General features: G+C 38.4%; 1 protein-coding gene and 1 long non-coding RNA gene across 2 annotated transcripts; both read left to right on the top strand.

Moving 5' to 3' along the window:
• The first annotated feature begins 1,000 nt into the window (after positions 1–1,000).
• Positions 1,001–5,573, top strand: LOC116048232. Its single transcript, XM_031297203.2, has 11 exons — positions 1,001–1,084; positions 1,332–1,478; positions 2,292–2,437; positions 2,570–2,706; positions 2,831–2,924; positions 3,015–3,126; positions 3,215–3,438; positions 3,529–3,700; positions 3,831–3,958; positions 4,084–4,495; positions 5,261–5,573. Exons 1-10 carry the CDS (start codon positions 1,003–1,005, stop codon positions 4,399–4,401), a joined length of 1,560 nt encoding a protein of 519 aa, XP_031153063.1. The 5' UTR covers positions 1,001–1,002; the 3' UTR covers positions 4,402–4,495; positions 5,261–5,573.
• Positions 5,574–16,090: 10,517 nt separating this feature from the next.
• Positions 16,091–16,911, top strand: LOC116048430. Its single transcript, XR_004104629.2, has 3 exons — positions 16,091–16,250; positions 16,583–16,693; positions 16,794–16,911. It is a non-coding gene; the product is annotated as an uncharacterized LOC116048430 (long non-coding RNA).
• Positions 16,912–17,254: the final 343 nt, after the last annotated feature.

Below are 17,254 nucleotides of genomic sequence, written 5' to 3'. Positions count from 1 at the left end.
CACGTACATTGGTGGAGGAAGATTGCAAAGGAGTAGGTCACTGATATTGCTAGGTAAGTAACATCCCTGTGTTGTCAACACCAAACCGTTTTTTTTTAACTTTACACAATTTTAGAGTTGTGCTGATGTTAGTTGAGGTCATATTACGAGTTCCATGCGGCGGTCCCCCTTGCAGTGAGCTCGTCATCAGCCAGCTAAATTAGCTTGTCAGTTCAGATGTTTGACAGCAATAACTGTTATATGATATGCCCGTGGAATATGTTGGATATTTTTGTGAATGGGTTGCTGTTTCATATGGCTAAAAATAGGTAACATTAACTTAATCAGTTCGTTTGAAGGACACTACAGTTTGGCATGGTGATTGTGCTTGCCATGGGGTTAGCTAGCAATCAGTATCGGTAACTGTCTTTCTTTATGTGTTGCAATATTTTCACGAATGAAGTTGGTCAGAATGGTAAATACGTAAAATAACGTTCGCTAACAACAAAACATTTATACAGATAGTATTGTTAGCTAACGTTATTGTTAGCTTCCCAGGCTTCCCTACACTAAGGTTAATCTGTTTTTTTTATATACACTGGTAATGTTAGCATGCTTCTGATAGTTAGCTAGCTGTTGGTGTTATAAAACGATAACTTAGATCACTGATTGCATGACGGGTTTGTTTAACATTGCTTAACCATTTTAACGGTTACTGTTCGAACTAAAATAGCTAATGAGCTAGCTAACTTTGGCACATAGTTATTTGGTAGCTAATGGGACAACGTGCCTCTAAACTTTAACTAGCCTACACCCATTTGCTGCAGAAAATAGTAGCCTAACGTTATATTCAACCAGTACAACTTTGTCTTCTTCAGCCTTTGTAATTGCAGTGTAACGTCTACGTAATGCATAGTGCATTGCGTAGCACTACTGAGAGAAATGGATAGGTAGCTAACTCTTAGTTGAACCAGCCCTAAATGATGATTTTGAATATATATTTTCTTTGTTAACAGAGGCAAAATGCTGTTGCGCGTTCAGCTCGGGGAAGAGCAGAAATACGTCAAGTTGTCTGAGCTGACATTCAATGCTTTCTTGAAAGAAGGTGGGTATATTAGGTTAAAGCAATATATATCACCCTAATGACAAAATAATACAGCATTAAGCTATTATCTTATGATATCTAGTTAGGTCCATAATCATTTCTGCTGTGCTTTATATTTTCAGTAACATAAAATCAGGTGTAGATCCTTGTCTTTTATCATTTTGTGAATACATGAGGCAAACTTAAATATGACCTTGGATTCTTGTGAGAAGGGAATGCATGTTTTTTGTGTTTTTTTTTTAAACAGTGTGTCTAAAATTCAACATACCAGAAAGCAGACAGCCAGACATTAAGGTGTATGACCAGTCTGACACAGAAGTTGACTCAGATGTTTTTGAAGAAATAGTGAAGGAGTCACCTGGAACTTTCAGAATCATGCTGGGCAATGGACTTGGTATTCATTCAGACAATTCACAAATTAGTTTGTTTAGTTTAAAGAATGAGAACATTTATTGTCTTAAAGTGCCCATATTATGAGAAAATCACTTTTTCTGGGATTTGGGGTGTTATGTTGTGTCTCTGGTGCTTCCACACACATACAAACTTTGAAAAAAATCCATCCATGCTGTTTAGCGTGAGATACGGTTTCTGAATGTGTCCTGCCTTCAGTCTCTGGGTGAGCTGTTCAAAATCGGCACGGCTTGTGACGTCACAAGCCGAAACGAGCAGGCTAACCGCAACCATTAGCTCGTAGCGTTAGCATGCTAACGCTAATGCTAATGCTAGCATACTAACGCTAGCATGCTACCTCGTTCTCAGTAGCAAAGCACTGCTACAACACACACAAGTTCACCATAATCTACAAAAGAACTACTTACATGTGCGCCCTCATTTAGAAGTCTCCCAGCTAATCCTGCCTTGTAACTGACCGAAGTTGTCTATGGAGCTAGCTAGCTGACATGATCTACATCTGAGCTACTGGGCATGTGCAGTGCAATCAAAGATAGTACAGAAGAAGAAGAAGAAAAGAGGTCTCACTCTGTAGCTAAAACAGAGACCAGGTGAAAAGAGGAGCTGCAGCATTGAGAGAGAGCACTGCAGTACAACAAAAATATGGTGTTTTTTGAAAATTAAACCATGTAAACCTATTCTGGTACAACCTTAAAATACAATTATGAACCTGAAAATGAGCATAATATGGCTGCTTTAAAAATAACAGTTTCTTGTAATATGTTTCTATGTTTTGCACAAATTTCATAATGAACAGATACTTCTCAATCATCATCATGCTCGGGTACATCTGATGACACCGTCATTCTGAATTTCACTGTGTGTGACCATGTTGAAGAAGTAGCCGCTGGCGAAGGAAGCCAGCCTAAAAGGCCATGCCACATAAACTATGAGGCAAAAGCGGTAAGTGGTCAACTTGCTGTTAAATCCAATCTGAATGTTGTTTCATCATGGGAAGTGTTCTTAAGCTAACTATTTTTTCAGCATTACATATGGTTTTACAATTACGGAAAGCACATTTTATTCCACCTATAGTTGATTGAAAAAATCCTAACATCAAAGCCTGGTGGTGAACGCATTATGCAAGAGTATGGAAAAACCAAATCTCTGACAGATGCCACCAGAAGACAGATGATTAACATACTTGCTGCTGAGATGACAGAAACACATGGGTAAGCATTAAGCATATAGATGGGCTGTAAAGAAACATTGTTATTATTTTACAGTTATTAATTATGTAAAATGTGTTGTGCAATGTTAATTCAGTGTAATGTTAACTTTGAATTCATATGCTAGGACATCCCCCCCCAAAAGTGTCAGAGTGACGTATGCACAGGGGATAGTAGCTTTGTTTCCCTATCTAGAAGACCCATACTCACAGCATGGATATGTAAGTAAATGGGTTATTGCAACATTATGCACATATTCACTCTTTGAAATGGGAATAGTACTCCTTTATAATTTATTTATAATCACATAGGAACATTACTACGATCCGGAGAGTGGTTCGGGATACCTTGCATGGCGCTTGAAGATCATACAAAGAAAAACAGCAGAGGAAAGAGGTGCCTCAGTCAGCAAATCTCCTAAAGGTATGTTTACTGATCAGTGACATAAAATTATAATGGTGACTTGTGAATTGTACAGAAAGGAGTTCTTAACATTGTATTTTGTCTTAAGTTGGTGGGCCAGGCCATGGTCGTCAGCCCTTCACCTATGACAGAAAGCCATCTGATGAGGATGTGGAAGCAGCTATTGCTGTTTTGAGACACTCTGCTGATGAAAACACTGTCCGTGAGAAGATGAAAATGACCTTCACATATCGGCAAGTAATGGTCAACGATGAAGCCAAATCATCAGATGTCTTCTTGGTCTTCCCAAGATTTCTGGACACACCAGGACTGGTATGACAACTTAATTCATTGCATCACCAAAATATCCAATGTAGCATCAGGTAACACTCATCATTTCTGTCTTTGTGTGTTACATTGCAGATAGAACAAGATTTCAGACTTCTGTTTGGTGAGGCCACGGCCAACAAATTCTTGGAGAAGTGGCCAACCACTTTCAAAGCAAAAGTAATAAAGGAAAGCCATGGACTTGTACCCACCACAGAACTCTTGGATTTGATGCGCAATGCTGAGTCAGCTGCTGAAGTTGAGAATGGTATGAATGAACTGTTTTACTTTTTTATTATGTAGGTGTGCAGTATACATTTCCGTAATGGTGCAAGTTGTCAATTTGAATGTTATGCTATGGCATAATGTTAACCAGGTTTTTATTTACTTATTTGTAGGCTGGGACAGTGACATGTCTGCCATCTTGCTGCTGCTACATTTGCTACCACCATCTGCACAAGGTAGAAAGAGGCCGGGAAGGATGTCTGCATATCAAGCTGTAGATCAGCTCATCAGATTTCAAAAGGTATGCTTAACAGTTGTTTAAAATATATCTTCCATCACGTCAATCTTGTGCACAGTTTGAGGTGATCTGATCTATTGTCAGAGATTAGTCACCAAAACAATTCTGTTGAATGTGTTTTGTTGTAGGTTGGAACCAGTGTGCAGCAGCATCTAGACAACATCACCCAAAGCAGTCAGCCCTACCTTCTCGCCCAGGGATCCACACAGAGCAGCATTCACTCCTACTTCATTGTGGTTGACAAGCATGCAGTTCCATGCAAGGCAACAGGTTCAGTAGGAGCTTTTGACGAAGTCTTTAAAGCCCATTACGTCTTTGGTACGTCATACAGTTCTTCCTTGAGCAGCTTTTTCACTTTTGTGCAAACAACCATCTATAACATCGACATGGGGGAAACAAAGGAGACTCCTAGAGTTGCAGAGTTGCGAGCAAGAATGGTGCGTTGAGATAAAACTATGAAGTGTTTTCTTTGCAAAAGTGACCATGGAAGTCCAAACAACCTTGTTAAGCACCTTAAGGTAATTCATGGGCTATGTACAGGCTAGGGCTGAACGATTAATTGCATTTTCGATAATATCGCGATATGTTAAAACGCGATTTCCTAATCGCAAAGGCTGCGATTTGATCACATGACTCACGAGAGCAATCAGTCTGTACTCCGTAGAGAAAGCATCAACTAGCATGCTAACGCTACACTGTACCTTGAGCTGATTTCTGTCATTCAAACAACTCTGAGTTGTAGTTTAAAACTTTTACAGCCATTTTAATAAAATGAAGGGTTTTATTCGGGCTTGAGTCTATACATGCAGTAAATGGATACAGGCACACAGAACTCAAGGCTCGGTTGGCAACGATTAGCTCTGATTAGCGGTTAGCTCCGGTTAGCGGTTAGCTCCGTTATAAAGATATGAGTGGAGGAGCTGCCACTGAGAGGGGTAACAACCAGACTCTGATAAATGACGTTCGGGGAGCTTTCACAACAGCGTGGCCGCGGTGTTTCAACAGTTTTATTAGTACAGTTAATCCCACGGCAAGAACACCAGCAACTAGCTAACGCAACGATAGCCTCTCTGAACAAGTGCACACGGCAGCAACTTCACGAGGGGGAGGGGCTGGAGGCAGATCCTCTCTGTGCACTGTAAAAAATTACGTGTGTGTGTGTGTGTGTGTGTGTACTATATATTATTCTTTGTTGAATAATACAGAAGACAAAGAGCTTAAAAAAATAATCGAATCGAAATCGCAATATTTGGGGAAAAAAATCGCAATTAGATTATTTTCAAAAATCGTTCAGCCCTAGTACAGGCAGGACTCTTTTTCTGAAATGTGGTCAAGAAGGATGCTCACGTTCTTTTGGTAGCTTTTCTGGTTTTAGAAAGCATCTTAATAAGTGCCATGGAAGCAGTTTAGTTGATTCTGTAGAAGATGATCTTTCATATCCTCAAAGTACCGTCAACACAAGTAATGTTTCTCACGTTGAAGTGTCGACTGAATGTTTAGAGGCTGAGTCAGAGTTACTTTCGCCATACATTGTAAATAGTTGTGCAGCTGTAATTTCTGATCTAAAGGCAGCAGGTGTTGGCCAAAGTACAGTGAATTCTGTAGTGAATTCCATGGAAGAGATCATTCAAGAAATCCATCAGCATGCTAAAGAGACTGATAAAGCATGTATTTAGTAATGAAAGAGAAACCGAAATGTGCAAGAAAGTTGAGGCGTGTTTTGAGGGGTTAGAGAATCCTTTCACAATTCTAAATTCGGAATACAAGCGATCAAAATTTATGACTGCCAAGTGGGAAATAGTAGAACCAGTTGAATGTGTGATTGGTTCAAGATTTGACACAAGGCGAAATAAAAAGACTGGAACATATGATCAGGTAGTAGTTCAAGATAAATTCATGTATATTCCAATTTTATCTACACTGCAGTCAATATTTAAAAGTCAGTATGTTGCAGAAATGTTGCAAAGCTCAGCTACCAGCAACTCTAGACTGAGAGATATTTGTGATGGATCTTTTTTTAAAAGTCACCCCCTGTTCTCAACTGAGAAGCAGACAATACAGGTCCAGATGTTCTATGATGATTTTGAGGTCGCCAACCCTCTGGGTTCTAAGCGAGGTATTCATAAATTGGGTGGAGTATATTTTACTTTAAGAAACTTCTCTCCAAAATGGAATTTTTTTTTGGCTAACATACACCTGTGCGCCTTATTTCATACTCAAGATGTTAAACGGTATGGTTTTAGTGAAATTTTTGCTCCCATTGTTCGAGACATTAAAGTGTTAGAGTGATGGTATTGAGATTCCATTATACAGTGGTTATGTACGTGGCACTGTAGTACAGGTAACAGGTGATAATTTGGGTTTGCATAGTTTGTTTGGTCTGGTGGAGTCTTTCAGTGCAAGGTACTGTTGCAGGTTCTGTTTAGCGGAAAAGGAGGACTTTCAAACAGAATTCTCTGAAGATTCTTCCAAAATAGTTTTACGCACCAAAGATATGCACACTGCTCACTGTCAAGAAATGGCTTGTAATCCATCCCTTCCATATGTTTTTGGTGTGAAAAGGTCATGCATATTAAATTCATTGATGTATTTTCACACAACTGAGAACTTCTCAGTTGATGTGATGCATGATGTGTTAGAAGGGGTGGGCCAGTACGAATTGAAGTTATTATTTCTGTATTCGAAAGAAAAACATGTTACATCAGGAGAAATACATTCAAGAATACAAAGTTTTGATTATGGTTTCATGGAGAGAAACAATAGGCCTGTGGCTGTTAATTTAGGTGAAGGATCTAATGATCTGGGACTGAATGCAGTTCAGTCCTGGTGCTTACTTAGGAATGTACCTCTTATCTTTGGAGATTTGGTAACTTCTACTGACGAACACTGGGGCCTGCTTCTTTTATTACTTCAAATAATTAACATTATATTCTCGCCCATGTTATCTCAAGGTCTATGTGTATATTTAAAACATTTAATTGTGGATCACCATACACTGTTTAAGAAGTTGTATCCTCAGAAAAAACTTTTACCAAAGCACCATTTTCTTATCCACTATCCCCGCTGCATCCAGAAAATAGGGCCTGTACTTCATAGTTGGTGTATGAGGTATGAAGGCAAACATAATTTTTTTCAAAAAACAGCTTAAATCGTTTAAAAATATTACCAAAACGCTGGCAAAAAAGCATCAGAATCATATGGCATATAGTTGGCGAAGTTCAACAACTTTTAGTCGGTTAGATATTGGTCCAGGAAAAATGGTGGCTTTAAATATGGTAAAAGGAGGTTCTGGAATTGCTATGGCAATGCAAGTGCCCAGTAGCATTCAGGTTATGAAGGTTAATTGGGCTAAACATAATGGGTTTGTTTATCGCCCACACTTGGTTATCTGTGGCAAAGTTGAATCTGAAGTGCCCTTGTTTTATCAGATTGAGTCAGTTCTGATAATGCGTGAAAAACTGTTGCTACTCACAGTGCCTTAGTTACAGTAACTTTTCAAGAACATTTCCATGCATATGAGGTGATCAGATCAAAGCATGATTTAGTTTGTTTTCATGTCGACAACCTGCACTACCCTAGGCCTTTTGACATACAAATGTCATATGGAGGAAATGACACAGCGCTCCTTGTTGTGCCATATTGCTTTCTCTGGTGAACATTTTTATGATGTTATACTTCTCTGTCATAGACAAGGCAATGGGTTTGCAATGTAAATTAACTGACATTGAAATATATATTTTTTTTTCAATAAATGTGGGTGCTGTCATCTTGTTATTGTGCTTGATTTCATTTGATAGTATTGATATTTATGTAATTCAATAACACTGCATCATATGATTTATATTGAAGAAAAAAAAACACTGTAGAGAGATGAAAAGTAAATATCATTACACTTTAAAGTGTCATTTTTTTTAAAAGTAAAATTGTAGTTAAATTAACTCTATACAGTGTAATCATATTACTCTTAACAGTGTGATTAAACTACAGTGTTAAATATTTTTACACATTTCATTGTTATTTTTTACACAATATTGAGTAGAATTAACTCTAAAAATTTGACACTGACCAAAGAGTAAATTTTACACTGATTTCGAGTGGGACCAAATGTTATCTGAAACAGAGTTAAATTCAACTCGATAGGAGTTAAATTAACACTTCTGTTTTTACTGTGTAGTTTCCTTTTTATTTTTAAAGAACTATACAAAAAAACTTTTTTTGCAACTTTCACTGTCTCTCACAACTTCATTGCAACAAACATACAAAAGACATCGCAACTTTTATGGCAATTTTTTACAAAGGCTTCCGCTAAATCAGGCATTTTGGGCTGCAACAATCTCAAAAAAAGGCCACGAAATCCTGGAGGGACTGTTTATCTAAGCCTGGGCTAGCAAAGCAAATCTGTATTGGTAGAGGACTTAACCACAGGGTTTCTGCAGGTTTTACCAAGTCAAATTTAAGACTTTTTAAGACAAATATGAATAAAATGTAGGTGTTTGGTGTTTTAAGCCCCCAACGTCGCCTTCCAGGCAGCGCGGCAATGGTTATGTTTAGGGTTAAGTTTAGGGTTAGCTGCCTGGAAGGCGTTGGAGGCTTAAAAAACAATTGAGCTAAAATTTAGGACCTATTGTCAGGATTTAGAGAAATTGCGGACCCAAAAATGCAGGGATGACAGGGCAGTGAGTTCGAAGATTTAATAAATAAAAAGGGATACAACAAAAAGAGTCATGAAGTAAGCAGGCAAAAATAGTTCCAAAAAATGTTGAGGAAACCAAAAGACCAGAGGTCCGTTTCAGAAAGCAGGCTTAGTGAACTCTGAGTTTGTTAACCCTGAGATGAGGGAAACTCTGGGTTTTCCGTTTCAGAAAGAGAGGTAACTTAACCTCAGAGTCAGTTACTATGGTAACTGAGTCTGTGAACCTAACCTGATCGGGAGCAGGTTTTCTTCAAGAAACTCGAGGTTTCTTCTCTCTCATTTCCTCATTCATTCATTCATTCAGTCTGTATCAGGCACATTTTAATGCAGTTTGTTATCTGTATGAATAAAAACTTAATAAATAAAACTTATTATTAGGCAGATTATAAAACGTTTTTTTCTCAAACATGTCATGTCCTTTTGTCGACGATCCCGTTGATGAAAAAGCTGTATTACTTCACAGAGAGTTTACGTCGGGAGATGATATTGAGTCCCGACTAGATGTATTTTCATTTCCACATTTTTTCACAGTCCATCAGATATGTAGATACCTTATCCGTCCTCTTATCACTAACATCCACCATCGAAGACATGCTTTAACATCCCATCAGATTCTTTGTGTCGCATTACGTTTTTTGCAAACGGCAGTTTTCTTTATTGGTGATGCGGATCATACTGTAATAGTAAAGCCACTGTAGCCATCAGAAAAGTGTGACTCGTTTTTTTAAACATTTTTTGTAGTTGTTCCCTGGACACAAACCAGTGAGAGCCATTAAAAAGAAATAAATGATTATAAATTATAGTTCTGTTAATGATCATGGTGCTGCAGCCTCAGAATGGGATATAGTAGTATCTTACTTTTTCGCCCGCAGGATTGCCCCCAAATGAAATTATAGGTTTAATACAATTCCAGTTTTCACCAGTAATATTATAAACTGTGATTAAATATGAAATGAATACACTGTTAATGCTTACGCATTGACTCGAGCAGCAATTTTCTCCCACACCAATTCTCTCTCTGTTGCAGCAGCACCCGCTGTCTTGCTTTTTTAATGAAATACATGTTCAAACTCGTTGTTTGTTCGCATGATTATTTCCGCCGACCCGTTTGTTTGTGGTTGATACCATGGTGAATCGTAGTATCATTGCTCCATTCATACTGCCTTTTTATTGTGGTGGTGCACGCGCATGAACATACTCGGAGTTGATTGAACAAACTCATATCAGCTGTTCTGGAACCGAAAACGATTTTCCCATCTCAGGGTAAATCAACTCAGACATCAGGGTTACACTCAGTTTGTTAAACCTCCTTCCTGAAACGGACCCCTGGAATTAAAATAAACTGGAACACCGAGAAAAACGGGGTAGAAATAAACATCTGACAACAGACAAAGACAACACAGAGACTAAATACACAAGGTAACGAGGGTGAAACAAGGGACAGGTGACACAAGGGCTCAGGAACAGGTGAAACACATCAGGGGTCCGTTTCAGGAAGGAGGTTTAACAAACTCTGAGTCTAACCCTGATGTCTGAGTTGATTTACCCTGAGATGGGAAACTCTGAGTTTTCGGTTTCAGAACAGCTGATTTGAATTGGTTCAATCAACTCTGAGTATGTTCACGCACGTGCACCACCACAAGAAAAAGGCAAGATGAATGGAGCCATGTTACTACGATTCACCATGGTAACAACCACAAACAAACGGGTCGGCGGAAATACTCATGCGCACATACGAGTTTGAACATGTATTTAGTTAAAAAAAGCAGCGGTTGCTGCTGCAACAGAGAGAGAATTGCTATGGGAGAAAATAGCTGCTTGAGTCAATACGTAAGCATTAACAGTGTATTAATTTCATATTTAATCACAGTTAACTTATAATATTACTGGTGAAAACTGGAATTGTATTACACCTATAATTTCATTTGGTTGCAATCCTGCGGGCGAAAAAGTAAGCTTGGCCTAGGCTACTACTATATCCCATTCTGAGGCTGCAGCACCATGATCATTAACAGAACTATAATGTATAATAATTTATTTCTTTTTAATGGCTCTCACTGGTTTGTGTCCAGGGAACAACTACAAAAAACGTTTAAAAAACGTTTCAGAGCGAGTCACACTTTTCTGACGGCTACAGTGGCTTTACAACAGTATGATCCGCATCACCAATAAAGAAAAATGCCGTTTGCAAAAAACGTAATGCGACACAAAGAATCTGCTGGGATGTTAAAGCATGTTCTCGATGGTGGATGTTAGTGATATGAGGACGGATAAGGTAGCCTATCTACATATCTGATGGACTGTGAAAAAATGTGGTTTTTATTCACGCAGATAACAAACTGCATTAAAATGCGCCTGATACAGACTGAATGAATGAATGAGGAAATGAGAGAGAAGAAGAAGAAAATCTGCTCCCAACCAGGTTAGGTTCACAGACTCAGTTACCATAGTAACTGACTCTGAGGTTAAGTTACCTCTCTTTCTGAAACGGAAAACCCAGTTTCCCTCATCTCAGGGTTAACAAACTCAGAGTTTTCACTAAACCTGCTTTCTGAAACGGACCCCAGGGCAGACAATCACAAAGGCGGACAATCACAAAGGATCACAAAAATGAGGCAGGAAGTAAAACAAGACATGACAAGGGAGAAACAGACTACAAAATAAAATAGGAAACTGAAGCAAAAAATATACACAAGGATGAAAACACGCAACAGAGAACACAAGAGACAGTAAACAACAAGGAAATGGGGAATGAATTAACACAATAAAACAAGAAAAACTATAACAGAAAACCACAACAATGACACCTATATCACGACGTCATACAAAAATAAAAGTCCTAAAGAGTCCTGAAATGTTTTTTCAGGCCAAGTATCGCTAAACATGCACTTCCCCATAGCTGATGAATAAAATCTGTTTTATGACTGTGGTACAATCGGAAATAGTCTCGCAATAATAACACAAAAGCTGATTGGCTACAATAGAAGTTGCATGTTGGTCTCATTTGTAGTGGTAATACATGAAAGTATATTTTGAATAGCGAAAGAAAGAACTACAACACCACGGAAATAAAACATTCTAAAGCGCTGCGGGAGCATGTCAATGAGCATTAGATGTAGTGTCGCATGCACGTAGGAAAATTAAGACCAGTTTAAAAATAATTTAAGACCTAGAACACAATACTCCACTAAATTTTAGACTTTTTAAGACCCCGCGGAAACTCTGTAACCATCACTCTAGGTTCCTTGTCGGCTAGCTTGCCTGTCCCTTGTCAGATTTGTTTGCCTGTTTGGCCTGACTTCCTGGTGTTACCGGCAATTATGCTTTACAGGTAGGCCTACATGGAAGGAATCAGTGGTACTGGCACTATAAATAGCCACAGCTGTGTGTAATGGCTGTTCTGGTGCTGTTGGAGAACCTTCACACTAACAGGTCTAATAAGTGGTGAAGCGGACACAAGTATTGATATGCATTAATTATTGATATATTTGTGTTGAAATGAGGCCTGTTTACGTGAGCAGAGTACCACAATGGCCAGGGCCGGATTGGGACTCATTTTCAGCCCTAGAGTTTCATGCCTTAGACCGGCCCACTTTAGTTCACGACTGACTATATTAAAATAATGTAATTAAAACCTCAGAATATAAGTCTGCAATAGGCGCACTGTTCTCTACAGCCTTGTAATTCATTGTATTTTTGAAAAATATCATTTCCAATTCAGTGCAAAAACAGTAGCCTAAGTTTTCTCACAGTGAGAGCATTAGTCTCTTCACAACTGGGTCCTGGCTCTGTTTCTGACACTAAATGAAATTTTTTACATTTTAGTCTAGACGGATTTCAGAAAAAAGGCCTTCTATAAGAAGTGAGGAGCATTTATGGGTACAAGTCGGGAACTGGCCTACCTGAGATATTTCAAGGGTGCTGAGTCCAAAAAAAATGGTACCCAAGCGAAATTTTGAGTTTTTGACCTTCTAATTTGCATATCAAAATGGCCACCAAATTGCCCATCTTCATTGGACCATTTCCTCCTAGTTTTTTTGTAAGTAGGCAATCAAGATGAGGAAATTAAGTTTCTAGATCGATAGTCAAGGGTCAGAGCAAAGATATAGTGGAGGCTCACTGCCTTTTTTATGTATATACATGCAAATGTACAACATCTAAGGTGGAATTAAGCATTATATGTGTCATTTTTAAGGTGGGCATAAATATTCAATAAATGTTACTCTGAAATTTCCCCTGTTGATATGACATATGATGTACACCATATTACATGATAACAAAGAAAAAAATCCATTGCAAGTTGTCTGAGATTTCATGTTCTCTAAATTCTAAGACGGGAAAAACCCAGGTGAATAGGGAAAAATATTCAAAAAGAGACCACCATGAAACTTCCCAAGTTGAATATTTAGATCAGGACATAGCATGGTCAGTCCCATCTCTGAGGACCCTTTGCCTGAGGTGAATGTAACAGCAAAGAGAATCGTAACAGTTTCACACCCTTTGGTAAGTTTCCTGTTTTTTGGACAAACAATGTCAATATTCCTTAGTTATTGATTGAACTTGTTACCCTATTTATCCAAAATGATACTTTTTCAACCATAGTGGGTCAAACTTGTGTATTTCAATGATATTGAGATGGCTAGCAACTGGGAGAAAACTAGCTAACAGTTTTGGAGGGAAAAACAGCTAGCTAGTTTTTTCCCAGTTGTGCCCTAAAGACTACCACCTTTGTTGATACAAGTTTATTTCTTATAATTCCACCCCAAACATATATACCGATTGGTATTACATACAGTGCACCAGTCAGACACAGTAGTCGTGTAGAGCCACTGATGTGCTTGTGATTCTGGTTTCCCATTTCCCGCACGTAGCATGTAAAAAACTCTGGCTGTTGTCTGGTACCACAAGGAAGCCACAATATATACCCATTGATGCTGTTTTTAACAAACTGCCAAATGATTCAGCACCAAGCCTTGTAGCATTTCATGCACTAACTGGTTGTCACACCACATCATACATTACAAGTCACACCAAAAGTACATCGTGGAAAGTCTGGAAAATGCACCATCAATTGCTCAGCAACCTCGGAATTGGTGATCTCACGGAGGAGACTCAAAGATCTTCAGAGTCTTTTGTCTGCAGAATATATGATGTGCATAAAACAGACTCTGTTGATGCAGCAAGGCATATACTTTTCTCCAGGACAGGTAAACCAGAAGCAATGCCGGCGACAAGCGATGCGCTCCACTTCCATCTGCTGAGAGTACACTACCAGGCAATGGTTTGGAGAAATGCTCACTATGCCACACCTGAGCTTCATTCACCCTTGGACATGGGATGGAAACATGGCGATTCAGGACTACAGCCCATTCTTATGTCACAGAATCCAATACCTGAAAGTTGCCTGGAAATGATCCTGTGTGCCTGTAAAAAACAATGCACAACACGCCAGTGCAAGTGCCGAAAATCAGGGCTGTTATGCACTGCAATGTGTGCATGTCAGAGTGATGACCAATGTCTGTTTGTTTAAATGTAAACATGTTTAAATGTGGAGTTGTAGTCCTCAAGTATACCAAGGCAAGGGGTAACCAAATAACTTGGAAAAGGACTGCAGAAAGAAATACTAATCAAAATGAAATTCCAAAGACAAATGGCACACAAGCAAACTAGAAATGTATAAAAACAATTTACCAAAAACAATTTACAGAGGGAGTGAACTACAGAACTAAAAATCTATCAGAAAAAAGCAAAGCAATTAGCTACAAACATGAAAGAAAATATACAGAAACAAGATGTGATCTGTAGAACTAATATAACAGAAGAAAGCGAAAGCTAGACTCCAAAGGAAATATAGAGAAATGCTTTGCTGTCTTCTTCTGTAAGTTCCATAGGTCACTCCGACCTATGGAACTTACAGAAGAAGACAGCAAAGCAATTAAGCTACAAACATGAAAGAAAATATACAGAAACAAGATGTGATCTGTAGATCTGTTCAAGGGAAGTTTCATGGTGTTTTTTTCCCTATTCACTTGGGTTTTTCGATGTTTGAATTAAGAGCATAAAAAAATGAAATCTCAGACAACTTGCCATGGTGTTTTTCTTAGTTATTATGTAATATGGAATACATCACATATCATATATACACTGGGACCATTTAAGAGTGATATTGATTGAATATTTATGTCGGCCTTAAAAAATGACACAAATAATGCTTAATTTCACCTTAAAGTTGGTATTTTGCATATATATATATATATATATATATATACACACACATACATAAAAAAAGGCACTGAGCCTCCACTATATCCTTGCTCTGACCCTAGACTATAGATCTAGAAACTTAATTTCCTCATCTTTGATTGCCTACTTACAAAAAAACTAGGGGAAAATGGTCCAACGACTGAGCAAGATAGGCAACTTGGCGGCCATTTTGATATGCAAATTAGAAGGTCAAAAACTCACAATTCCGCTTGGGTACCATTTTTTTTGGATTCAGCACCCTTGAAATATGTAAAGTAGGCCGGTTCCGACTTGTACCCATAAATGCTCCTCACTTTCACTTTTTCGGTACATCTAGACTATTTATTTCTCACCACAAATATCCCCTTTTTACAAAGCTTTCAAATCAAGTCAAGTCAGTTTCATTAATGTATTGCTGAATCATCAGGTATCATTAATTATCTCAGGGCATTTTTCATTGAGCAGGGTTCTTCATTACTATTAGTTCTTCTGAATGACAATCCTACCTGCCCATTCTGGTGCGTTGGGCTCATGACTGGAGCTTGGTAACGTTACTGGGCCTTGCTCTTCACTGTTAGCAGCAAACTGGACTAGAGGCGGCTACTGCTGAAGAGCTACAAGAAAAAGTTTGATACATGAACGGTGGTTTGCAGACAACGTTGTTTTGCACGGTCGCTAGCATCTTGCACTGCTCCTAACTACCCAGATAGCAAGCACATTTGGGCCGATTCCGGCTGAAAAGCGCTACTGTCGGCTCAGTGTCGGCATCGGAGTAAAGATAATGGGTCAGAGTCGTGCCGACTGTGTACACAACACTTCTGGCTGACATACGGCTTTTTATGAAGAGCCAGTGTCGGCTAAAAGCAGTTTTACTCGCGCTGGCTCATATACAGCGTTTTATAAATGGGCCAGTGTTGGCTAAAAGCAGTTGTACTCACGCTGGCTCAAATACGGCGTTTTATAAATGGGCCAGTGTCGGCTAAAAGCAGTTGTACTCGCGCTGGCTCAAATACGGCGTTTTATGAATGGGCAGGTAGGTCTACAGATAGATTCAACTACTACATGCATTTTTATGTACAGAGACACCAAATATGCTATATCTAAGGGGTGGTGAGATAATTAAGGGAACTTGAAATAAGAAGACATCTAAAATGTGAACTTGATTACACAAAGCTTTCTGTAGGACGCCAACATTTTTATGTCAAACATTTTTGACAGGCAAAGCAAACCAGGATTAAAGAGGCAGCCAGGGACCAGGTGTTACAAAACCTGAAGACTTCCCTGTCTCAGAAGAGGGCCCTGGACACACAAGATCACCTCTACAGTTCTAAGAAAGAATCTCCACAACGTGTTCATGGGGTAAGGCATACTTCTTTCTTGAGCAGGGGGCTACAACGTTTACAACAGCAAAAAATGTGGTGTCCCTCAGACACTTCACTAAAAGGTCTTGATTTGAGGAATATTGGACAGAATCTTTTAGTCCTGTGAATCACCTATTTTGCATGTTTCTTTGTGTTAATTATTAAGGTAGTTTGTCTATTTTATTTTTTAAAAACTTGACTACAATTTTAGTTAATACCAACATCAACATCTTTTTTTTCTAATGACATATTGTAGTTTCTAGTACAACTCAAATTTCAGGATATAACTAATCATTTTCCTACTTTTACCATATAAACGTTTTTCTTCAGGGAAAGCGAGCAAAGATTAACAAGGCAGCAAGACGTGTGCTTTTACCCCTGGCATCCAGTCCAAGTTCTGATGATGCCACATACATAGGAAGTCCACAACGGCATGACATTGTAAGTCATACTTCTTTCCCAGCTGTTGTGTACTCTCAGACAAAAATTATTTCTCTGTTGTATTGCTTTTCACAGCTATTTTTCTTTTCCCTTTTGAAAGTTTCAAGACCATGCCTCAGATGAAGAGTTGGGTTTCTCCTCAGCCCAGAGAATGGCAAGTACATTTATATTGAATATTATATTATTATGGTAAAATGATATTATATTGAATGAATAGGTCAGGCAAAGGTCAGAGATCTTACATCCAACTGCATGGAAAACTTAATTTTTTTTCATTTTCACATATAAACTCCTTTTGGCTGTCATGTGCATGCCAACTAAGCATAATGTATTTCATTTACTTTTATTTAATATATTCATCAATATAATAATTTTCAAACACCTTTCATTAATGTTTTGTCCCACACAGTAGTGTGGATTAGAAGAGTGTCCTTTAAACATACTGTATTTCCTTTGAGAAATAAAGTATAGAAGTCAAAAGCATGCGCGTGCACACGTGTGTCTAAAAATATTGTCACTAATAACAAATAAGGGCTGATAATAATTAAAAACTTTATTTGA

This window comes from Sander lucioperca, chromosome 5, assembly GCF_008315115.2.
Source record: "Sander lucioperca isolate FBNREF2018 chromosome 5, SLUC_FBN_1.2, whole genome shotgun sequence".
Lineage (NCBI taxonomy): Eukaryota > Metazoa > Chordata > Actinopteri > Perciformes > Percidae > Sander > Sander lucioperca.
Note: the sequence above shows the minus strand (reverse complement) of the source record. Positions and strands in the feature narration are given on the sequence as shown.

Coding starts and splice junctions, on each gene's coding strand:
- LOC116048232 (XM_031297203.2), top strand. CDS start 1,003: ATGCTGTTGCGCGTTCAGCTCGGGGAAGAGCAGAAATACGTCAAGTTG. Junction 3,127..3,214: donor AGTCAGCAAATCTCCTAAAG/GTATGTTTACTG, acceptor TTTTGTCTTAAG/TTGGTGGGCCAGGCCATGGT. Junction 3,959..4,083: donor AGCTCATCAGATTTCAAAAG/GTATGCTTAACA, acceptor GTTTTGTTGTAG/GTTGGAACCAGTGTGCAGCA.